The 25,549-nt window shown below is 48.0% G+C and overlaps 1 protein-coding gene across 2 annotated transcripts in view; it reads right to left on the minus strand.

Moving 5' to 3' along the window:
• Positions 1-25,549, minus strand: part of Col14a1 (collagen type XIV alpha 1 chain) — a 161,684-nt gene that overhangs the window by 135,787 nt on the left and 348 nt on the right. For both annotated transcript variants that reach the window (XM_010619503.3, XM_010619504.3), the window contains exons 2-5: positions 21,772-21,896; positions 16,894-17,010; positions 12,971-13,114; positions 8,321-8,410 (exon numbers count right to left, since the gene is read on the minus strand). In XM_010619503.3, the coding sequence (XP_010617805.1) occupies positions 8,321-8,410; positions 12,971-13,114; positions 16,894-17,010; positions 21,772-21,859 (439 nt within the window). In that variant the 5' untranslated portion in view covers positions 21,860-21,896. The remainder of the gene's footprint in view (positions 1-8,320; positions 8,411-12,970; positions 13,115-16,893; positions 17,011-21,771; positions 21,897-25,549) is intronic.

The raw sequence follows: 25,549 nt of genomic DNA on the forward strand, positions 1-25,549 counted from the left end.
AGACTTCTGACTGCCCGCGCGTCCGGGTCTCCCCTGCCTTCCCCGTCAGCACGGGGGTTCACGTCCTCTGAGGACGGCAGCCTCCACGGCCCGGACCCTTAGGTGCGGCTCAGAGTCCTTACCGCCGGGGAATCTGCAGGTTCGGAGTTGATCAACCCACCTGCTGGAGGCCGGAGGAAAAGATGTCCGAATTTTTTAAAGTGTTCTCAGCCGGGGGGGGGGGGCATCCTTTGGAGGCGAAGGCTCCAGCCTGGGGCGCACGGGACGCCGCAGCAGCGCAGTCCCGGGTCCCCTGCAGGTGTGCACGGAGTGTTTTGGGAATCATTGAGCCTGTCTCATTGTTTCAAGTCCTGAATGCAAACACTATAATGCTCAGCAGCAAGGGGAGGGACAGAAATGTGTCCGCCTTCTTGAAACGACTTCTCAGGACCCTCACTCTCTTAATCCCCCCCGGGATTTAGATCTTTTCTCTGACTCTGAACAGCGCACGCCCGGTGGCTAAGGATCTCCCGTGCGAGACACTTCTACCATCAGGGCTCAACGCCGTCAGCCTCCTGCCCCCTGCTTGCAGGCCCGCAGACGCGGCAGCCCCGGAGGAAAATGTCCAGACAGCAGCCGTCTGTTCTGAGCGCGGACACTTTCTTGTCATTTCCCCCGGGGCACCGGGTAACAGCTACCCCCTCACACACGGCCTCGCCCTGCCCTGCACGCTTCGGCACACGCGAGGAAGCCTGTGGGGTGGGGACGCTGCACCTGGAGCACCCTTGGGTCTGCTGCCTTCCGGGGTTTGTGGAGCGGTTCCCTGGGCTCCCGAGGATGGACTGTTCTTTTAGACAGGAAGAAACACAAAACAAAAAACAAAGGAGAGAGGGAAAGGGCGGAAGTGGATTCCGCTAAACCATCCGCTGCTGTGCAGATCACAGTATTCATTCTGGAAGCCGGAGTGCTCTGTGGGCTGTGTGGTTGGTGATAATTATGGTAACAATGAGGAGGAAGAGGAGGTAAAGGAGAACAGGGGTGAGGAGGAGGAGGAGGAGGAGGAGGAGGAGGAGGAAGAGGAGGAGGGAGAAGAGAAGCACAAGGAAGCGCAGTGGGGCACTGTCCCTGCGCCAGGCCTCCTCCCGAACCCCTTCGTGTCCCAGCGCCCACTCAGGAGCAGGCCCACCCATCCCTTCCCGCTCCGGGAAACCGTCCACACCCGCCCCGCTGAAGCTTAAGCCCGGAGTCCCGCTCCTGCACGCTGGACTCGGTCCTGGTTGGCAGGTGAGAGGCCCAGAGTCGCTGGCGGAGAGGCGAAGAGAAAAAGTTTAAACCCGTCTCTTAATTATGCATCAAGAGTGCGGAGAGCGCCGTGGAGGAAGCGGGCCAGGCCCTGGGCACTGTCGCGCTCCGGCGGCGACGCCAGGAGCTCACACGGAAGACGCATCCGCTGTCCTGGGCGCTTGGCTGGTTTTTATCATTCCGTCCCCACAAGTAAGCTCCAGGGTAGACGGAAATCAGAGGTGGGAGCCCAAGAAGGGGCCTCTGGGCGAGGCACCTGGACGCCAGAGGTAGCAAACCCAACTGACAGCGCTCTTGAAAGCAGCTCATGCCTCGGCTCGGGGCCGATTCTGTCTCGGCAAGCGAGACTCCGCACGCTTCTTCTGAAGAAAGCCAGAGAAAGGAGAGAAACTCTCCGGGTCTGCGGCCCCACGTTCTGTTGGAGCCGGTTCCCTGGAAACCAGGTGAGAGGGCCTGGCCCGACTCCGTCCAGAATAAACCCAACAGCTCGCCTCAGCCAAAGTGGGGGTGGTAAGGACCCGCCCTTCTTTCCTCACTGTAGAAAAATGTGAGGGAAAAAAAGGTCGTGGTCTTAATCCAAAAAATTATTAAGAGAAAAATAAAGCAGCAACCACCCTGCTCTAGTTTTCCTATCTGTTGTGTAATCGTTTTCAATCGAGTTCTGCATTCTTATGCAAAACTCCAAAAATAACTAGAGAAAGCTGTTTGGACAACAGGGGAAATACCCGTTCCGTGCAAAGGCGCCAGCATCACGCTCAGAGGCAAACACACTTCTGTTTGTGACGAGTGCGGGTTTCTGAAGAAACATGCACAGCTGATTAAAAACAAGCTGCACAGCTCCAGCTGAAGATCTCAGCTCTCCCGGTGACAATTACAATTCTGAAGTAAGGGAAATATGCTGGTTACATCTGTGCCACCATCCGTGCTGACACGTCCTGGAGAATTACGGGTCCCATGGGAAACACAGCGGCGTAGTTCAGCGTGGACCCTGAGACAAACACGTCCCAGAGGGGTCCTGTGCTCAGCCTGCGGTGAGGCCCCGAGTGGGGCCCAGCAGTGCCTCTCTCCAGTGCCAAGGAGCCCCAACTCTGCCTGGATGCTCACTGCAGTTTGTAATTTATTTCTTAAGACAATTCTCCCCTACAACCAAGACCCTCCTAGACTCTCACTGACCTTACACACACCTCAGCTGCAAAGCAAATCCACAAATCTGAAATCTGTGGCCACACCAGGTCCTCACCACCACAGTGGCCACCTTTAGACCCGACCTCGTGCAGGGAGGCTCAGGACTCCGAGAACGGTCTCCAAGCTCCTTCTCCATGTGCTCTGGCTCTTAGGACAGGGCCCAGTACCCGCCCTGCTCCCCATCTATTCCTGTTTTTATTTTTGTTTTGGTTCCGGGGATCGAACTCAGGACCTTGGACTTTCGAGGCAGGTGGGGGAACCACTGAGCTAAATCTCTGGCCCTCACTTCCTGTTTTTAATTCATGTCTCTCACTCCTAAGTCAGGGAAGGGAATGGAGAATTAGGGGAAAGAATAGGCGAGCTGGGGCAGTTTAGGAATAGACAGCGAGAGCTAATAAATTCCATACCCAAACTCAAACTCATAGGTTTCATTTCTAATATTCTCTAAGCAGTAAGTATCAAAAAGGGCTAATCAGATGTCAGATGAGAACATACTTACACAATCCTACATAAACTATGAACAAATCTTTTCGTGCAACAAGAAACAAACCAGGCGTGGTGTGGCGCATGCCTGTAATCCCAGCACTTGGGAGGCTGAGGCAGGAGGATCGCTGTGAGTTCAAGACTAGCCTGGGCTATATAGTGAGTTCCAGGTCAGTCTCAACTACATAGTGAGACCCTGTCCCCGCCACCAAAAAAAGAAAAACAGAAAAGTCAGAACTTAAAAGAGTTTAGGGGCTCGTCCAGGCCCTGTGTCCAATTCTCAACACCATAAGAAGAAAGAGAAAGGGGAGAGGAGAACTAATGTGGTGCTTAGGAAAGGTTGGTAAGACGACGAGGAAGGAATAGGGAAACAAATACTTCTTTTCTCACTCCATCACTCATTTTATTTTGGGAACCATGCCAATGTTTTACATAGTCACAAATTAAACTGCCTGTGTTGCAAGTGAATAACAGAAACTTAGTGAATAAGAAAGAAAAGAACTAACCAAGGTCTGTCGAGATTCACATACTCAAACTGAAAGCAAATGTTGACTTTGGCTTGGCTTTGGGTGTTTGTTTTGCACTGTGCATAAACTGACAATTCTAAAACTATATCTGGGATTCCCACATCTAAGCAGATGCATGTAGGGCTTTGGGAACTGTATTTCTCACTCTTCTGAATAAGCGTTAAAGGCCCCCACTACCTGAGAGCCTCCTGCACCCCATCTCTGCCGGCTCTGCTCCTGGTTCCCCTCAGCACAGGGCGGCAGAGTTGACTACCACAAAACCGACCTGAGTGAGGAGGAAACCAACACCGCGGAGGACAGTTTCACTCGGCACCAAAGTGTTACGATACTCAGGCACCGGTGAGAGATACCACGGGAAACTGGCACCGAGAGGGTGAGACGCACAAGGAGCTCTGGCTCGCCCCGAAGACCCAGAGGCCGGAAGAATTCTGTGGTGGGGCCAGGAATGGGGGGTGCAGCCTGCAGAGGGAGGAATCCAAAGGAGGAGGTGCCTAGTCTGTCTGACTGATGAGCTCCCGCACCCCTGCCTGATTCTGACCGAATCTAGTGGTCTGGTTTACCACAGATCACTACGGGGCAGCTGCATGGTCATAAACAATACCGTGGCTCATTTCCAAAGAACCAGGCACCTAAAGAAGCTACAAACAAACAGAAAGTAGAAACCTGAGAAGAAAAATGAGAAACCTGAGAACAAATCATCCAGCAGCTCCCAACTCTGTCAGAGCCAATCCAGGGGGTCTGCAGGGAGGAAGTCCTAAACCACACAGGGAAGAGTCCGAACCAGTATCTCAGGATGGAAAAAGTTCAAACAGTACTTGGAAGATTCAAGGAGATCAAAACCAAATGGATCATGGCCCTAAAGAAACAAAATGATCCGCAGGTCTAGAAAAGACAGTAATAAAATCTAGAGGAACTAAAGAGAGTGATGCAAAGCACAAATGCTCAGCAGAGAAAAGCAAGGGAGTCCATAAAAACCTTCCGGACAGAAACCCAGGAGGTTAAAAACAGGACTAAGAGTGGGGGCTGCAGAAGCGATGTGAGGGTAGAGCGTCAGACCAATGATCAATTCAGAGAGACGCCTAAAAGACAACAAGCCAACGTGAAACATGTGCCCAACCGCTGCTAGTGACTCAAAGAAGACTCATAGGAATTAATGAGAAATCCTAAGGCAGCACAAAGGGCATTAAAAAACCTGTTCACAGAAGCATTAGCAGAGTTTCCAGATGAGGAAGGAGAATTTAACATGGAGATAAGTATGGCGTACAGAACCCTGAATAGCTATGATCAGAAAAACTACTCCGTGGCTGGGGGTAGTGGCTCACGCCTGTAATCCCAGCACTCCGGAGGCTGAGGCAGGAGGATCACTGTGAGTTCGAGACCAGCCTGGGCTGCATAGTGAGTTCCAGGTCAGTCTCAACTATATAGTGAGACCCTGTCTCAAAAAACCAAACCAAACCAAAACAAAACAAAACCAATGGAAATGCACGGCTGCCCCATGGAGTGACATGAACCACGGTGCATGACTGTCCCATCAGGCAGACAGCTTGGACCACTGTTGGTATAAATCACTTTTATTAGTCTTTCTACAGCTAAAATTAATAAAAAGTCTCTAAATGGACCAAAGCTAGTTAGTTGCTTGAATTTGAGTAATTACTGCCCACATATATATGGCGTATATAATATTTACAGCTGCTGTACCACAAATCAGCTGTATCAACATTTTCATACCAGTTTAATGTTTTCCTTGAGGAATTGCAATATGATGACACTTGGTCTTCTAAATCAATTCCTTATCTGCATTACTGTATTCAAAGACAAGATTAGGTTTTATGTTTCCTATGGTTCAAGCCATCCAATGTGACAGTCATACATGTACCACGGCGGTACAAGCTGGTGGGATAATCAATTCAAATCAGAGCCGCCCAGCAAAAAGCCACAGGAATTGCAACCCTGTCACAATTGTGTCATCACCTGTTAGAGAAAAGCAAAAAATCACCTACAAAGGAAAACCCACCAGAATTACAACACACTTCTCAATGCCAATCTCAAAGACAAGGAGATCTTGAATGCAGTATCTCTAGCCCTCGCCCCCCCAAAAAACAGCTGCCAACTCAGACTGATACATCCTGAAAAATTAGCTTTCAAAACTGGTAGAGAAATAAGGTATTTCCATTATAAAGAATGCCTAAATAAATTCATGACCACCAAATCAACACTCCCAGAAATTCTCAAGGATAACCTAGAAAGAGACAGTGAAGTTATCAATGCCAAAAGGTCCAGAAGAATGAGTGCATTGTATAGGGCTAGCAATTAGGTAGAAGGGGAGGAAACCAAAATAGCAACAAGAAAATCATACAATGACAGGGATAAGTCAATGCCTGTCAGTTATAACTATTAATGTGAATGGACTCAACTGGCCAATCAAAGATACAAATTAGCAGAACAGACCAAGAAACAAATACATATGTTGCATAAAAGAAACAAATTTAACACAAAAAGATATTCAAACACTAAAGATCAAAGACTAGAAAACATTATTCCGTGCAGTGAAAACCTGAAAACAAGCAGATGTAGCAATCCTATTTTCAGATGAAGTAGAATTTAAGCCAAAGCTGATCAAATGTGATTTTTCAAAGCTGATCAAAAGAGGCAAAGAAAAACATTACATACCGGTTAACAAAACTATCCAACAGGAAGAGGTAACAATTATAAACTTATATGCACCAAACTATAGTGCACCAGCTTCACAAAACAGACACTAATGGACATGAAAGATTGGCCAGACCTCGGTATGACTATGGGGAGCTGGGCCTCAGTGCCCTACTCCCACAAAGCGGTCAATTAAACAAAAAATCAACAAAGAAATGCTACCAGGATCAGAGATTTAGCTCAGTGGCACTGCCACCTGCCTGGCAAGCATAAGGTCCTGAGTAAAATGCCCAGTATCAAAAAAAAAAGAAAAATAAAAAAGAAAGGAAATGCCAGGGTTCAACCAAACCTTTGAACTAATGGACTTAGTAGATATCGACAGTGGTCTGCCCAACAACAACAGGATACACATTCTTTTTCTTCACATTTTTTATTCTGCTTTCTCCAGAATAGACCATACTAATAAAGCATGCTTAAGTAGATGCAAAAGAATCAAAATTAGTCCATGCCTATCAGCACATCACAATGCAATGAAACTAGAAATCAATAGCAAAAGACACCACAGAAGCTATGGAAATTAAACAACATACTCTTGCATAATTAATGGAAACAAAGGAAGAAATAAGATTATTCCTAGAATTAAATGATAGTGCCACTAGAATTTATGGGACACAATGAAATCTGACCTATAAGGGCACTTTGTAGCTGAGAATGCTTACATCAAAAAAACAGAATGAGCCCAAGTAAACAACCTAAAGGTGCACCTCAAAGTTCTAGAAAAGTGAGAACAACCCAAATCCAGAGCCTGTACAAAAAAGGAAGTTATAAAGATCAGTAAAGATATTAATGAAATGGAGACTAAAAAAATACAATACAAAGAAACAATGGATCGAAGAGCTGGTTCTTTGAAAGAATAAACAAAATGAACAAATCCTTAGCCAAAAAAAAAAAGGAAAGAAAAAATACAAGTCAATGCAATTACAAATGGAAAAGATTTTTAACTTTCATCACAGTGGACACTTCCAAAACCCGGAAAATTTTTAGCAACTACTTCACAAATATGTCTTCCAAAAACTGGAGAACTCAGAAGAAATAGAGAGATTCCTGGATAGATAGGAATTACCAAAACTAAAGTACAAAGTCTTAAAAATCTTGAACAATCCAATAACAGGCAATAAAATTGAAGCTGTAATTAAAAACCTACCAACTAAGAAAAGCCCAGATCTTGGACTTACTGCCAAATTCTATAAGAATTTCAGGGAAGATCTAACACCAATATTCCTCAAACTCTTTGATGAAATCAAGGAAGTATACTCGCAAAATCATTCTTGGAAGCTAGAATTACCCTGATCCCCAAACTAGATGAAGATCCAATCAAAAAAAGAGAACTACAGGCCAATCTCTCTAATATACATAGATGCAAAAATCTTAAACAAGATACTGGCAAACAATGATACAAGTCATCAAAAAAACTTATACCACAACCAAGTAGGCTTCACCCCCGGGACACAATGCTCCAAAATCAATAAATATAGTCCATCCCATAAACAGAAGCAAGGGCAAAAACTCACATGATCACCTCAATAGACAGAAAAAACCTCTTCCAAACTCCAACGTCCATTTATGATTAAAAACCCTGAAGCAAATAGGTACAGAAGGACCTTTTCTCGATCTGATAAAGCCACTTTCTACAAACCTACCTCCTGTATCATGTTAAAAGGGGAAAAACTGAAAGCTTTTTCTCTAAAATCACGAACAAGACAAGGATGTCCATTATCTCCATTCCTGGTCAGCACAGTCCTGGAAACACAGCCAGCGTAGTCAGGCAAGAGAAAGAAATAAAGAGGGTACAACGGGAAAGGATGAAGTCACCGCGTTATTCACACATGACACAATCCTCAGCTGGGCTCAGGCAGGCCCAGGGCGCCTGTGCTGGTCACCGCTGGTGGCTCTGCTCCCGGGCGTGGTGCTGAGGGCCTCAGCGAAGGCCACACCCAGAACCAGGAGCACAAATGTAGGTGTGATTGTGCATGAAGAGGTGACTTCAAGGTCACACACTCAGGTGTGGACAGGCACTCAGGTGTGGAGCAGGAAGAAGCCAGGGTTGATTTTCAGAGTAGATTATAGGACTCTTCGGATGGGACCCTCGACCCACAGCAAGCCCTCCCAGAATGAGCTCATCCAAGCCATCTGACCTTCTGGCCAAGCTGGGTTAGTGTCATTGCCTTTTTCCACCGCCTTGCCTCTGGGCTTCGTCGGATCCTTCTTTTTTTCTAAATCTTTAACTGAAAGAAAAGAGTAGAAATATAGCCTCATGTTACGATCAGGTCTAAAGGAAAACATTCAGTGAATTTTACTAAAACACTTGCAAGCTCTGACAGCATTAGTAGAAATTAGCTCCGTGACACAAACCCAGCCCCAAATATCCGAACTGCTGCTGTTCATCACCCCCGTGTGTGGTACATGACCACCCTCCTGCGGGCAGTTGGTGCCGTGCACAACACATCTTCATTCCTTTTGCACCCGCTTCCCTCCCTCTGCACCCCCATGCCTGTCTCTTTCTTTCAACTGCTGGCTTTTTTTTTTCTTCAGCAAAGTTGTGAGACACGGAAAAACTTCCTAACCCTGACTGTGTCTTCACTGTGGACAGATGTATCAAATAAAGGATGGCTGTGAAGTGGGCCTGGTCATCCCCATCCGGTGCACATGGGAATGAAAAATCAGGAGGCTTAAACGTGTCTCACAGAGCCAATGAGTGCTGGCCGAGGACCCAAGCCACACCTGCATGTCTCCAGACCTCGCCTACGAGCGGAGGCCCATTCTGGAAAGGTCTCGGGCACAAGTACTCTCATCTGAGGTTGCTCCATCGGCCACAGCAGTGCAGAACCCCGTAAGTTTCCTTTTAAACTTAAAAAACATGTTTCCCTGTTAATAAGTAGGGATCACTTTAATAAGGACATATTCGGAGACCACAAAGACTGCTGCTGGCTGCTTCCCAGCCTGCACCGCTCGTAACTCTGCACGGCCTTCTCTGCTCCCAGCCCCAGGGCAGCCTCTGTGCGTTGCTTGGCAGCTTAAGCTACTTGAGGCCTCCGAGACTGTTGCCAACTGGCAAGTTTCTGTGCGAAGATGTCCTGTGAGAACGCAGGAGCAGCCAACGGCGGGATGTTTGGTCTGCTGGTTACATCCATCCTGTGGGGACCACACGTCCACGGCGGGGGGAGCAGATTCCCTCGCCGTCTGCTGCAGGCGACGGACCCATTCCTTCCTCTCTCTCCTGCCTCCATCTTTGCTGAGGAGGTTCACGCTCAAAGCTCGTCAAGGACGTAGCTCCCTCATTCTATCCTTCCCGTCCCTAACGCTCTTCCTCGCCTTTCTCATACCCAAAGATTACATTCTGGGCTCCAACAACAGCAAGATACTCCCGCCCTTCTAGGCCCACTGACAAATTTGTTACATCCACTTTTTAAGATCGTATTCTTCAGCTTCGCTACAAGCACTGGCACTGGGGAGCACTCCTTTCTTCAAAATATTTTTCTCAGTTTGTATGGACATCACCCCGGTTCTCTCCTGTCCCTCAAGCCCTTCCTCATCTTCCCATTCTTTGGCTCCCTTCTCTCCTTCCATTCCTGAAACGTGACTGGATACTAAAGCAGCCTTACATTTACACACACCCTGCTGCCATTTCATCACCTCCCACTGGACTTTCGCCACAACTTCGAATTCAACCCCAGGCCTGCGCTGGGGTCCCAGTTTGCTTACATTTTGAAAGAAAAAAAAAAAGTCTGCAACTTTAATATGAGAAAAATTGTGCTGAGCGAGGCTCCCAGTAGGAAGGGGTTTAGGGAGGAATGACAACTTCAGAGATGTAGAGAAACGTCACGGGGAAGGTGATTTGGATGGCAGACTGGTGATCTGGGCAGATTTTCCAGGCAGGGATTGGCGAAACACTGCTACCAAAAGGAAAAATGGGCAGCTGAAATGAATGTTTGCTGGAATAAACCATAATGGCAATGTGTAGATGGATAAGGAGAAATGGCAGTCACTTCAGAAGGGTAACGGATATGTTACGCAAAGCTCTTACCCCCGTCATGAGGGGCACAACCAGTTAGCAACAGACTGTCACAGACCAAGTGGCCTGGGTCACAGTGCTGACCGTGGCCTTCTGTACGCTGGTGAGATCAGTGTTGTCACCCTCCTCTGCAAATGGGGAAACCAAGGCTGGAAAGGGTTGCGTTGCTTGTGGTGGTTGTTGACTCATAATATGTTGCAGATCAGGTCTGCTGCTACAGCTTGCATCTTTTTGGGGGGGGGTACCAGGGATTGAACTCTAGTCCTTGCACGTGCAAGGCAGGCGGCAGAACCACTGAGCTACATCCCCAGCCCTGGCTTATATCTAGATGTCCCCTAAAGCCGTGTGCTCACAGCAGGGGCTTTTGGAAGTGACTGGACCCCCAGTGCATGATACTGGATTAATTCACAGATGGGGGTTACAGGTGGGTGTGATGCTGGCGGGAAGAGGTGGGTCACTGTGGGCCTGGCCTGGAAGGAGAATATGTATAGATACATATCCTCCCTATTCCCTTGATGGCTTGCTGCATCCTGCCTGCCCTGCCATGGACCGTTTCTCCTCTGCCAGGACACCCTGCTTTGGAAGCTGAATATGGACTGAAACCTCTACAAGCTATGAATTGAAATAAACCTTTCTTCCTTTGAGTGTCAGGCAGTGTCTTGGCAATGAGAAAAGTAACTAAAACACCTGCCTTTCTGTCTCTAAAATCCAAAGATTGTGTCTTGTTTCCCTGTGTGCCCAAACACTGGACTTACAGAGAATCTCAACCCTGCACTGACTGAAAACCTCTAGCCACAGCTCTGTCTCCAGGGTCACCCTATACCTTCACTGTCTTGGATCCAACTCTGAAATGTCCCTGGGCAGATGAGACCAGGTTTTAGCTCCACCTCACAAGAAGCAAGAGTATAACTGAAATGCAAATGGAAAAGAAAAGAAAGCCATACCAGCAACATTCTTTTCCTTTCATTTTTAGAGACTATTTTCTGAGTAGGACACGTGCCTCTACGCTGCCAATAAAAACGACGCAGCTTAGGAACAAGAGCTGCTTACATATAACCAATCTCGCTAACCCACTCAATGGTTTCTCTCTGGTTCTCCATGGAGCCAAGCATGCTGAGGACCAATGAATTTCCCCCAAGTGCCTTGAACATCAGCCACTGAGAAAGGGCTCCTGTTGGGCCATGTTTCTTCTGCTGTTCAGTTGGTGGAACGCTTGAAATACTCAACTGCAAACTTTTCAGGCTTGTGTGAAATGGATCATTTTGCCTTCTGTCTTTTACTGTTTCTCACAGACTTTGAAAGTTATTTCTGTCACCTACGTAAGGATGCAAGAGGCTGAACGCTGAAGTGCCAGTGGATGGGGAGAGGCTTGGTTTGTGCTGAAAATAACATAAAACCCTTTTCCACAGCACCAGACAACGTAAATCTGAAAGATTTCCTGCATGTTCTTTTTCCTTCCTTCCTTCTTTCTTTATTTCTTCATTTATTTTTGACATAGGTTCTTGCAGTGTAGTTCAAACTGGCCTTGAACTTGCGGTGATCCTCCTGCCTCAGCCTCTCAGGTGCTGGGATCACAGGCGTGCACCGCCCCACCTGACATCCTGTATATTCCTAACAGCTGCGTGTCCTGCTGACAGGGAGATTCATTCAATGTCTCCGTCAGAAGTTTTAAGAGGGAGCAATTTAACAAAGCCATATGTGGCCTGGGTTTAACTTTCGACAGAGTCACAAATGTGTGTCACAAAGCATGACTCAGGAAGGAAGAGACAAGGGAAAAGTGAGTGGGGAATCCAGAGAGAAAGAACATGCTGCCGGCTCCGGAATGCTGGCCTCCCTGCATTGTGGATGGATCCCACGGCAGAACTGGGAGAATTTAAAATACAAGAAAGAAAAATCTCTTGGAAATAATGTCTATGATTTGCTTCAAGAGAATAAGAAGGCAGCTGTGGCGATGTGGAGGACACGGTCACCAACGCTGCACGCTGGACACGGGTCCATCACCCTGCGCTGCTGGCTCTTAGTGTCGTGGTTTTATCTGAATAACAAGCTGGGTTCTCCAAGGAGTGCACTTCAGCAGTGAGCCAGCTGCAGGTAACCGTGACGGCTTCATCTTGTTGCAGCGACAGCACGAAAGCGTGTGTCCTTCGGGTTGGAAAGGCCGCCTCGGGCAGAGGGCACCTGGCCCGGGATGCACCGTCCACACTGGCAGGGGTTGGCCCGCGCCTAGGGCCGGCGACCACAGGACTGCACACGCCGCAGGCAGGCGGGCGAGATGCCTCATCTTGGTGTGAACGGGGCGAACGAATGCTTCCGGCAGGCGGAATAATCGGGGCCTGTGTGGTTGGGCCTCAAACTCAATAGTAGGAAAAGCTTCTGACAGACGCGGCACCGACCGACCGACCGACCGCCAGGTTCTGCACACCCACTGGGCCCTTGTGACCCGGCACAGGACACCCAGCTGTCATTCACGAGCGGAAGAAGGAGCCTCGAGGGCTTGTCAGGGACAGAGAGCTGCGGGCGGGAGGGCTCGGCCGGAGAGGGGCTCTGGGTCCCCAAAAGCACAGGGAGAGGGCGCTGAGCCAGGCTGGGGCCAGGCAGGGGCATTTCACGGCGGGAACTTCAAGGATGGGGGAGGAGCGCAGGAAGCGAGGAAGGGAAGGGCAGAGAGAAGGGCTCAGGAAAGTCTCAACAGAATCTAAGAAAAATCCGCAAGTCCAAAAGACACCTAGGGTTGCCTCGGCTCTGGGCCACACCCGAGAGCTGCCGTACTCACTTCGGAACCGGCCCTGCGCCGGCTTACTCTCCTTGTCTTTGTGGTATGCGATAATTTGAACCGAGTAGTTCTGCTCCGGCATTAGACCTTGAATAATTGCTTTAGTTGCTGTGTTTTGGAGATTCAGTTGATTGGTTTTTCCTCCTGTAATGAAACAGAGAGAGAAATCAGTCCTAAGGAATAGGGTTAACTGTGCATCCAGGCGTGTTATTAACCAGCAATGGACTTTATTTCTTATTTGTTTATTTTGGTACCAGGGATCGAACTTGGGCCCTTGCGCTTGCGAGGCAGGCGGTGGAACCACTGAGACAAATCCCCGGCCCTCAGCAATGGAGTTTAACGGCAAAGCCTTTTTACAATGTCTTTATCGTGCTACTAACAACTGTGCCATGCAACATTTTGCCGTGCATGAAAAGGAAAAGATTTTAAAATGCATGTCCACGTGTACGGCGCTTAATAAGTTTCATTCTCATTTTCAGCGGTCTCTTTTTCTTGGATAATTTAAGCCGTTGTGTGAATTATGTAAAAGCACAGTCACGAAAATCTTTCATCTCAACACACCGTTCCCTCTACAGTAGGAGAAAGCACCGCACAAGATAACGCGAACCCAGGCCGGCCGAGCACTACACGCTCCCTGCTCTCGCTCCCTGCTCTCGCTCCCTGCTCTCTGCGGGCCCCTGGGCCGAGGCGCAGTGCACTCATCTCCCGTCGGGCCTTGCGGGCGCCTCGCTATCTTTGAGCTCTGCGGCTGCGTGAACAGATGTCAAAACCCACGATCTCTCCACCAAGAAAGCGGACTGACCCCAAGGCTTGCCCGGAAATGCTGCCGATCGCACGCGCAGCTCGTTTGCAAAGCTTCAAACATACCCTTCTCTAACTTCTGACAACCGTTACTGCATCTGAGAAAAGTAAAATTAATTTAAAATTTCTCTCCTCCCAGCAGGAACAGAGAAGAGGCTCTGAAACTGGCAGAATTAATAAAATGTAACAGGCTGTGCTTCAATCATATTCTAATAAAATTAATGCCCAAAGTTTTGTTGCCAGAATCAATGTCACCCCTACTAAAGGAAAAACTGAGTCTTTCTCTTCCATTTTCTTAAATTCATTTGGGCCCAAGATGCTAACTCTGGCTTCACAAACTTCTTACGCCATTTAAAACTTGTCTACCACAACGGGCAACAAGCAAATCTTTCATAATATGTGCTTCGCTTTTAAAAATTCCTTAGAAAATCCTGTATCTCAGAATCGCACTTTGAGAGCCAGAGTTCTTATTTTATTGAAGGCTTTGAGAATCTTGCAATAAAAAATGCTTTAAACTCTGTCTGAACCAGCATTTCTCAAATTTACTTAACAGCTAAATCATCTGGTTGCCTAACAGCTGTTAACATCCTGCAAAAGGCCATGGGGCTTTCTTTGAGAAAGACTGGCATAGATAAGGCTTGGACCACGTCTCACGGTGCCAAAACATTTACAAATACGTCTATGGCTAGCGGTACTGATTGCGCTTTCCGTTTCTGATGTGCAATCAAGTCCACACCAGAAGGTAAAGCCTGCTGACTGGCTCGGCCACTGCACTAGGGACACTGGGTAACGAACCCAATATTCACCTGGGGTGGTTTGTCACTGGTACTTGTCATTGAAATTGGGCATCAGCTTTTAGGGATAGAAGCATCAGGATGAGATCTGCTCCAGAAACCCCAAGTCCCTACTCAGATTCTGTGATTCTTTGGGGTCCTTAAAAGTTCAGTATTACTAGTGGTTAATCAGGAAACGTTAAAGTACCACCTAGAAGAAAAAAAGTGACCTTTCAAGATTTGATATAGGGAATTCTCAAAGGCACCACAAATTAGTAACTTGTATTTTGACCTCTAGAGTCGTAATGATGTTTAGGAATCTTTAAATTTAAATGTTCCATGATTCCTTATTTTTAAAACAAAACAATCAAAGAAATTCAAAGGTGGGCCATATTCCAATATTCAATTTGACACAGGCTAGTGTTGAGTCCCAGGGATTTAGCTCAGTGGCACTGCATCTGCCTGGCAAGAGCAAGGTCCTGCGTTCAATTCCTGATGCCAAGCAAAAGCCAAGTGTTGGTTTCTACAGATAAAACTTCTGTAGGCCAAATGGGAAGAGCACGCCCCTAGTATTACCAGAAGTCATTCTAATGAGCCTAGAAGTAAGATTTCTTCATAAGAGTTTTCTTAGCCAGGTGTGGTGGTCCACGCCTATGATCTCAGCATTTGGGAGGCTGAGGCAGGAGGATTACAGGGAGTTCAAGGCCAGCCTGGGCTACATAGTGACACCCTGTCTGAAAAGCCGAGCAAGGAATTAATAGATTCATTAATTAATTAAAATAAAAGAAGTGTCCTTTTCTGTGACCAATGAAGAAGTCAGGTGTTTCATCTGCTTTTGTTTGAGATTTTAAATCAAAGGCTGGGTGAGATGTCCACATTCATGAACAACACAACTTCCGTCTGCCTCCCTTACATCAGTCGGGGAAAGATTTCCAACAGAAGCCCAGCTTCACATAGCTATGTTTACCACCAATACGCACAAATAAATATTGTATAGATAATTATTAAACATTATTTACATAGCTGTATCACAGGAAATGCTATTGTTGTGTGTTCGATATGTAACTGTGTGGACACAGAGCCTTGGACGCGCTGGGCGTGAGAGGCTCCCCGAGAACTCCTGGGCAGCCGTCCTGGGTCAGTCGCTCCTGCTCACTCTACGGCAGTCGCTACTCTGTTTCCCGTCTATTCATTAGTTTGCCCAACAATCTTGGCAAAGTGCTACACGGGCTCGGGATTTCAGAGGCGAGACCTAATAGCTTGTGTTTCTTCCAGGCCTTCCGAAGACCTCACTGCCACAGACCAGCACAGAAGTCCAGTTTGTATTCCCTCTTTGTCTCCAAACACCCATGCACTTCCTCAACGGGGGCTTGGTTGATTATATTCATATAATAGGCACATAAAATATGAAAGGGCCCAGGATGTAGCTCAGTGGTTCCGCCGCCTGCCTCGCAAGCACAAGGACCCGCGTTCGATCCCCGGTACCAAGAAAATAAATAAATAAAATATGAAAGAGAGAAATTCAATTACAGTGTTTTATGGGATAGATTTTAACCCATCGACCTGCGCCCCCAGCCCTTCCTACTTTATTTTCTTTCTATTTTTGAGAGACGTTCCTGCCAGGTTACCCAGACTGACCAAACTTGTGAACCTCCTGTCTCAGCTTCTTCAGTGGCTGGGACTGCAGGCACGCCCCTGCACCCAGCCAATTAAATCTTTTTATGTGACTACTGTATACAAACCCATCCACTACAGTCCTTCCTGTTTGGGTTTATTACGTATTTTCACAGTGTCTCCTTAACCTTCTAAGTGTAGTGTTTACTTGCTGACTAATATTTACCAACCTAGTTAATTATAATATAATTATAATATAGTCACAGCTATTGAACACCCCGGTGTATTACATTTTTTACGTGTTGGTAAAACCAAAAGTATTTATTCCATGCTGAAAGAGAGGTAGTCAGGCTTTGTGATAGTCTGGAAATTTGGTTTTGGTTTTTTGTGTGTTTGCTTGTTTTGAGACAAGGTCTCACTCTGTAGCCCAGGCTGGCCTCAAACTCATGAAGATCCTCCTGCCTCAGCCTCCCAAATGCTGGGATGACAGGTATACACCGCCATGGCCAGCTAGCCTGAAGATGTGGCTGGAAGAGAAGTAACTACATTGAATCCAAGTCACTCTTTACATGATGTGGAACATTAGTCCCTGGATTAGAGGGGAAGACCTCAAACCCAAAAGATTAAATAAAAGAAAAAGCTAAAAGTGACCCTAAAGCCACACTTGGCACTATGCTTTTAATTAGCTGTGTATGAAAAGTTGCTGATGTTCTAGAAAAGAGCCGACATTTTTACCTGAAGCCGGAGTCACCAGAAGTTTGTATCCACCGAACTTGCCCCGGGGAGCTTTCCAGGAGATCTGGACGCTATCCTCAGACAGCACATTATACCTCAGCCTCGTAGGGGCGGACACTGGAAAGGAGACAGAGAGGCACTAAGCGAAGAAGCAGACGTGGCATAATTAAAATACATGAGGCCTGGCATGGTGGTGTGCACCTGTAATCCCAGCACTCGGGAGGCTGAGGCAGGAGGATCGCTGTGAGTTCAAGACCAGCCTGGGCTACATAGTGAGTTCCAGGTCAGTCTCAACTACACAGTGAGACCCTGTCTCAAAAAATCCAAAGTAAGTAAGTAAGTAAATAAATAAATAAAATACACGAGACCTCACCAGCCTCGAACCGGGGTCTTTCCACAGCGCCATCGCTGACTTGATCCATTTGCAAACTAAAGGCGAAAGTACGAGCGCTGGGCTTTCGCCCGTGGAACTCCCGTTTGCCAAAGAGCACTGAGCTCTGACACCATCCGAGGAGGAGGAGGCGGTGCTCTGACTTTCGCTAATACCCAAAGCCCATCTTGTCAGATGTCTTAGTTACAAGAGTGAATCGTGCTCCATGGAACACGTCAGCCTTTATGAGCCACGCTCCCGGCGTCGCCTGCGGGTCTCACTGCGGGAGGCCAGGACGTGTGGCGGTCGATATGGATGAGTGTTACAGGCCTACGATGCTAGCAGAATGTTGGAGGAGGCGGTGAGGGAGGCGCGCAGGCCGAGGAAAGCTGATTGAGCCAGTAAACTTGGGCCCCTCACCCGGCACACCCGATCTGCACCTGTCGGACGCGTGACTCGTGACATGGGTCACGATTCGGTCCGGAATATTCTATCTTTCTTCACACGTCTCAAAAACCTGTAACTCTCCCTCTTGCGTAAGGCGTTGAAACTTCAAAACATTTGGGGCACGCTCCGTGACTGTTCCAGAATCGCAGAGGAAGTACTTTGGTGAGAAGGTGAAGGCGAAGCTGGCGGAGAGCCCGCGCTCATCCCCGCTATTTATTGCCCGTCACCCTTCTTTCACCTAACCTTGAGTGCAAACGCTGTTTTAAACCCTCACGAAGATACACTGCTATCCCAGATTCATGGATAAAGGTTCAAAGGAGCAGCCAATACTTGCTCAAATTCACAGCTAATTTGCATTTCTCTAATGGCCAGAGATGTATTTATTGGCCACTTGTCCTTCGGTGTGGGAATTCCTAAAAAAAATGAAAACTAGAGATTCCATTTGGCCAGCCACTTCCCTCCTAGGAATCTTCCCGAAGGGGTTAAAGACATCACATCACGGGGACATGTGCACACCCGTGTTTATGGCAGCACAGTTTCTAACAGTTCAATCTCGGACGAGGCCCTTGGAAGCAGCAGATAAATGCGTAAAGAAAATGTGGTATTTACACACCATGGAGTACTACTCTGCCATAAAAAATGATAAACTTGAGGGCTGGGGATTTAACTCAGTGGTTCTGCCGCCTGCCTCGCAAGCACAAGGACCAGCGTTCAATCCGCGGTACAAAAGAAAAGATAAACGTGAGTCATGTGTAGGTGACAAAAATAAATCAGACACACAAGCTCCAATATCACATGGCTTCTCTTCCCGAGAAGCCCAAAGTATAAATAAGGAACAAAACGGAAGATGTGCACGGAAAGAAATCCGGCTCCAAATTCACAGCTGCCAGGGGAGACGCAGCAAGGCCCCCACAGCACGGACGGGGCCCCGTCTCCGCCCTGGGCGCCTCTTCTCTGGTCCCTTGGCGGCGCCGGTCACACGGCCTCGGGCCGCACACGTCCGCGGCTCGGTTCTTCCCATTTTCCCTTCTCTCCAGCTCCGTTTCCTGCGATCTCGTTCCTTTTGCCTCCTACTTACACAGCACTTTGGGTTTCTCCTCGAGGAGAACCCGGGCACTGCCGAAGCACGTGTGTCCGATTTGGGTCACGGTGCGTCTGTCAGCCCACGGCCACGCGAGCTGGCCTTCTTCGTGGCACAGTAGTACTCCACCAGCCCGAGACGCCGCCACCTCTGGGGCTCCCGTGTGCCCGGCCTGCGTCTGCCGCCCGGGCCGACTTCCTGAACGCCGGCCTCTCCCAGGGCCAGACTTGCCTCGCGTCTTGCTTTCTCTTCGGCCCATGCCGGTGACCAAGAGGCACAGCCCCGCGGTGCTGTCACCGAAGCGTTAACGGTTCTGCTGAAGCCTCCCACAGCCCACCGAGGTCCCCCGGCTCCCCACCTCGCCTTGCCCACGGCCCTCGGCATTTCTCTTGTATTCCATGGCCGGTTCCCATCTCTCCGGGGCCAGGGAGCTGCGAGAAGGCAAAAGCCATCGCCGCCGTCGTGACCGCCACCGCGCTGTCACTCAGCTCCCTCGTGACCCGGACACCCAGGACGCACCCTGTCAAGCTCGCGTGTAAACAGAACTTGCTGGGCCCGCGTGTCCGGTGCACCCCTTGGAGGCTCCCGGAAGCGCCCCCGGGCCAGGCCCGAATTCAGCCACTGCCACGCGGCCCCGGACTGCAGGGTCCGCCCCTCTGCACTCCCGGGGACCTGCGCGCATCCTTGAGTTTGGAGAGCGACGTCTAGGGTTCCACGACTGCACCTCCAGCTGTGAGCTCTGAAAGTGGTCTTTCTCGCGTGTACACAAGAGCGGCGGAATTGGTCTCCGAGCTGCAGGCTGTGTGTTCGGGGAAAGGGCTTGGAACGCGGGCCCGCGTGGTTCTCCCTCCCGCACTGCAGAGAAGCGAGTGTGCCCGGCAGTGTCACGTTACACACACCAGGGTGCGCGGCGCCCACTCGGGGGTGAGCGAGGCTTCCCATAAAGGGACAGATTGGCGTTGCAGGGGCACACTTATCCGGCGTCACTGCCCGACTGCCACCGTAGATCAAGAACAAAGGTGCGTGCCTGTGCTCCAAGAAAACTCCATGGAATCAACAACGAGACCTCATCTTGTTAAAAAGCTTTGGTACAGCAAGAGAAACCACCAACAGAGTGGAGAGACGACCCAGTGTGGGGGAAAAAATGTTACCAGCTGTTCCTCAGAGAAAGGACTGATGTCTAGACTATACAAAGAACTCAAGAAAAATCAGACCACCAAAATTGAAAGATCCAATCCAAAAATGGGCATCTGAAATAAAGACACTTCTTAGAGGAAGAATTAGAAGAGGCAAATGAGCATATGAAAAAATGCTCGCTGTCACTGGTCCTTCGTGAAATGCAGATGAAAACAACCCTGAGATCCCACCTCACCCCACAAAGAATGGCTGCTATCAAGACATCACACAATAACAAATGCTGGCGGGGTTGTGGGGAGAAAGGAACCCTTCTCCATTGTTGGTGGGAGTGCGGACTGGTGCAACCACTACGGAAATCAGTATGGAGACACCTCAAAGACCTAAACTAGAGGTTCCACTTGAGCCAGCTAGACCTCTTCTTGGTATCTTCCTGAAAGAATTAAAAACATTATACCACAGTGATCTACTCACACCCATGTTTATAGCAGCAGAGTTTCTAATAGTTAAGTCTTGGAAACAGCCCAAATGCCCATCAACCTACGAGTGCACAGGTACGTGGGGTTTTTAATACAATGGAGCACTGTTCTGCTACAAAGAAGAATAAGCTCCAGACATTTATAGCTAACGGGTGGACCTTGAGGCCATACTCTTAAGTGAGATAGATCAGACACACGTTTAAATACCGCACTGTTTCTCTGGTGTGAGAAACAGAAAAATGGGAAGAAAATGTTCAATTGGGAAGAGGAACAGGGAGGAGAGAGGGAGAAAGGGAGGGACGAGAAAAAAGTGAAAACAGAAGGGAAAATGGAAACAAAGCTTCTGTACATAGGGGAGGAGTCTTAAGGAGAGGGACAAAAATAACTTTATGTATAAAATCAGCCTGTGGGTCAGAGGTGGCCCACCAATACTAGTTTTTCAACTGCAGATTTCCTTTATAAAAATGAGTGAAATCAAAAATTGAAACGTAGGTCCCAGTAATGCAAACCACAGACTTCACAAACTAAATGCAATGAAAATAAAGCATGCAGTCGTTTAAAAAATGTTTAAAGTGTAAAATCTGTAGCTTCTTCAATGCACTTCACCTTTAGACCATGTGCTCAGTTTTTGTTTTTGTAGTTGTTTTGTTTTAGACAGGGTCTCACTATGTAGTTGAGACTGGCCTGGAACTCACTATGTAGCCCGGGCTGGTCTCAAACTCGCAGCGATCCTCCTGCCTCAGCCTTCCGAGTGCTGGGATTACAGGCGTGCACCACCATGTCCGGCTTGTGCTCAGTTTTTAAGGCAAAAAGCAAAATTAAGGACTGGGGATGAAGCAGCAGAAACATTTAGCAGAGCCTTGGAGGCGAGGCACGGTTAGAATGCAAACACATACACGTGCGGCAGCTCTTCGCTGAGAACTGATTTCACAGCGCGCGAGTTTGATTTTCACTGGTGAAACAGCCTTTTCGGAAGAGCTTGAACTCTCGACCGAAGGGTGGCCATGTTCTGGGGCTGTGAGACATCCAAGTCACAGCACAAGTGGTTGGCAAAACAGTGTAAAAGCCAAAGCATGCCCTGCCTAGAAACAGCTGGACCAGTGATGCGCATGAGGACACATTTTTTTTTAATGATAATCACAACCACAAGGGCCAGACTCTTTTTTTTTGTTTTTTTTTGTTTTTGTTTTTGTCTTTTTGAGACAGGGTCTCACTATGCAGTTGAGACTGACCTGGAACTCACTGTGTAGCCCAGGCTGGTCTCGAATTCACAGCGATCCTCCTGCCTCAGCCTCCCGAGTGCTGGGATTACAGGCAGGCGCCACCGTGCCCGGCTAGACTCTTAAGTCTTTAAAGTTCTCACTTACCTTGACCCCAGACGACGCTGCAGAAATAAGCAGCAGCCAGGAACGCTGGAATCAGCCAGTGCTGGGTCTCGCCCTGAAGAATCTTCATTTTATTTTCTGACTTTTACATGGGGTGCAGCAGCTGTCTGGAAACAGACCCGGGAAAACTGTTGAGAAGACTGGAAACAAGGAAATGCAGGGATCTAGGACAACGCAGATTAGCGCTGGCAGGAAGTGGCCAGTTCCCCGAGCACCGCCGCTGCAAGAAGGATGTTTATGAGCCGTCGTAAATGCGAGGGCTGTTTGGAATATTTGGGAGAGAAGCGCGGGCCGCACCCTGCGACTTCTGCAGGATGCAGATTACACGGTGAGGTTCTGAGAGATGATTTCCCTGCTCACCGGAATGCGCTCCGGTGGACCACAGCCGCCCCTCTGGGCACGCGGCGTTCACCACACAACCTAGAGCTCTTCCTGACACTGGGAGGGCGGGCGGGCGGGTCGTCCCCCACTGTGGCCGAGAGACCTCGCAACCCTATCTGCACCCCTGTGAGGTCACTCCGGGCAGCCTTCCCCACGTGGGCTGAGCAAATACTGATCCTTGCCTCTTGTCTCGTAGCTCTTTATCTTTTAATAGGTGTGAATCTAAAACATTTCCAATTTTTTTCTTTTTGGTTACAATAGCAATGAGTGAAAAGCACTCAAAAAAGAGGAAAAGAGAAAAGGAAAAGGAGACACAGAAAGAAGAAAAAAGAGAGAAGGGAGAAAGGAAAGGAAGCAGGGAAAGAGGCAGAAAGACCTAGTGTTTGATTTTTTTTTGAGACAGGGTCTCCCCATGTAGCCCAGGCTGACCTCCAATTCACTGTGATCCTCCTGCCTCAGCCTCCTGAGTGCTAGGATTAAAGGCGGGTGGCACCATGCCTGGCCTGTTTGGTATTAGGTTAAAAAGCCAGGCTGTAGGGCTGGGGATGTGGCTCAGTGGCACTGCACCTGCCTTGCAAGCACAAGATCCTGAGTTCGATCCCTGGTACCTCACACACCCAGACACACACACACACAGGCCAGTCCACAAACTAGAGTTCTTTTCAGGGAAGAAATTCCAAGCTCTTTCCTTGGAAATGAAGAACCTTGAAAAGTCTTCTCTCACCTCCGGTGTATTTCCATCCAAATAGACATTCACCTATTTGCTCATTCTTTAATCCCCAGCGATGCTCAGCAAAGGCCCCCCGGGTTGCTCATTCGAATAACGCATAAATGTCATGTATAAGACATTGCTACAGTTGACAAAATAAAGGACTCCACAAACAGCAAATGAATGTGTCAGTATAAGTATGTTCCGCGGGATAGCGGAGATGTATTTCATAGAAAAGTGTAACTTCGAGTCCGTCTGAATTGAAAATGTGACCGACTACCCTGTCTTTTACTGGCAGCCCTTGTAGAAGGGGGAATTAAGTAGGAAAATAATAAAGGGTGCAGTGGGCAGAGAAAGCACACGGCAGAGATGACTGGATCTGGCCCTACACTTAGGAACAGGAGGCCGAGAGGGAAGAAACATGCTAAGTTTTCAAGCTCGCTGTCTTATTTGATTGGAGTTTAGGACATATTCCCCTGAGACACATCGGTTTTCCTGATACCACAAGCTGCGTAGAATTTTCCCCGTGGTTCGCCCAAAAAAAAAGGTTTTATTCACCGTGAAATTGACTGATCCCTGGGTTTCTGTGGGGGCCGCCCCAGGCCTTCGCCGGTGCCAACTCCTTTTCTACCCAGGTACAGAGATGGGATCCCTCGGTCACGCAGCCATGTGCCCGGCGGCTGGGGATTAACACACGGTCGTGACCGGACCTCCGAGTATCCTGGGAAAGCGTCTCCACACCACCCCTCCCACCACTCAGTTTCCATCGTAAAATATATTTTCTTGCTCTGCTTACAAAAATTGGCAGGCTCCACCCCGCCCCACACTGGGAGTCGAACTCGGGACCTTGCGCTTGCGAGGCAGGCGTGGCGCCCCTGAACGATGTCCCCAGGCCAAGAACTGTACGTTTTGATACAAGAAAGTTAGACAGAGTACAAACCTTTATATATGAAACACTGCAGTGAACATCTTTATTCACTGCTCCTTGGTATCTGGTTAGTGATTTACTTTGGCTAAATAATGATGGCAACTGCTAGGAAAAACAAGTTTAAAGTTTTTAAAAGACACATACACAAGGCTCTAGGGAAAATTATACCGATATCCACTAGCAGAAGCCCAACCTCACACACTTCACCTAGTAGTTGACTGTTTTGAACATAATCTGACTTATTCGGTAAAATATGACCATGACCATATCCTCTTACTTTGATTTTCCTAAGCAGTAAAACGCAACATTTGCGGTTTGTTGGCCATTACACCTTTAATAAAATAAATATCGGTCCATGACCTTTACTATTTTCTATTGACTTACAAGAAATATTGGCACAAATTTAGATTCATTCAAAGTATGATAAAAAAGCAGAGCTAATGTTCTTGAATTTGTAGAACGTGTTACAGTAAAAGGCACACTGCCGTTAACACCCTCAAAATACTCCCCTTTGGCCACACTCACCCATCGCGCTCACACTTTCCGAGGCAGCTCTGCAGTCCTCTCTCATGAGTGCCTTTAGCTGACCTGAACTCATTCAAATCGCTTACCTTTCGTGGTCATTTTGATGTTGAGGAAAAGCCAGCAGTCGCACCGGGCCAGATCCAGAGAATAAGGTGGACGAGAACACACAGTACTATTTTGATGAGCTTTTCCACTGGACAGCCCGGGGCAGCGGCATCCACTGCATTTATTATCCGACCTCATAAAGACCCTCACGAAAGAGGGCTCCATAGCTGCCTCAGAAAGCGGCAGGGCAATGGGCTGAGTGAATCCGAAGTGCGGGGTGGACTTAGAGGAGGATCGATAGCAATGCCTCAGTGCGACTAAGCTTTTATTTAAGCACGCACTGTATTTTTTTCACGTACTGTATTTTTTAACTTTTTTTTTTTTTTTTTTTCAGGCATCGAACTCAGGCCCTTGCACTTACTTGCAAGACGGGTGGCAGAACCACTGAGCTAATGCCCCAGCCCATGTACTGTATTTTGTGATCCACCCTTGTATATATTACAGCATTTTTCAGTGTGTCTTGTATGTTTCAGTTTCTTCTATTGGATTTTCTTCTTTTGTTTGTTTTGTGTTTTACTTAAGAAATTTGACTAAGTCTTTTTTCGTTATGGTTCCTAATTCAGTGTCATAGGTTAAGTAGATTTTCTTATCCCAAAGTATATTTCCAGTTGCTATAAGTTTTTGGTACCCACTGTGAATAGACTCATGGTCTCTGGGGGACTATTTTTTGATATAGAAAAGACTTTGATATTTTTGGGGGGGATACCGGGGATCAAACTCGGGTCCTTGTGTTTGTGAGGCAGGAGGCAGAACCACTGAGCTAAATCCTGAGCCCTGGATACATTTTCTTTTAGTTAAAAGACAAACAAACAAAAAAACAGTTAAAAAGCAGCTTGACTATATTTAGGGCGGTTTTCCCCAATAAAGAACGGAGGCTATCCAGGCAGGGTGGTGGCACACACCTGTAATCCTAGCGTTCTGGGAGGCTGAAGCAGGAGGATCACAAGTCGTGGCTCAGCCTGGGCAACTTGGCAACTTAGCCATGCTGCATCGAAAATAAATAAATAATAATAAATAATGAGAGCTAGTGGGGCCGGGGATTTAGCTCAGTAGTGCTGCCACCTGCCTCGCAAGCTCAAGGACCCGAGTTCGATAGAAGAAGAAAGAAGAGG

This window comes from Fukomys damarensis, unplaced genomic scaffold, assembly GCF_012274545.1.
Source record: "Fukomys damarensis isolate Sample0158 unplaced genomic scaffold, DMR_v1.0_HiC HiC_scaffold_5, whole genome shotgun sequence".
Taxonomy (NCBI): domain Eukaryota; kingdom Metazoa; phylum Chordata; class Mammalia; order Rodentia; family Bathyergidae; genus Fukomys; species Fukomys damarensis.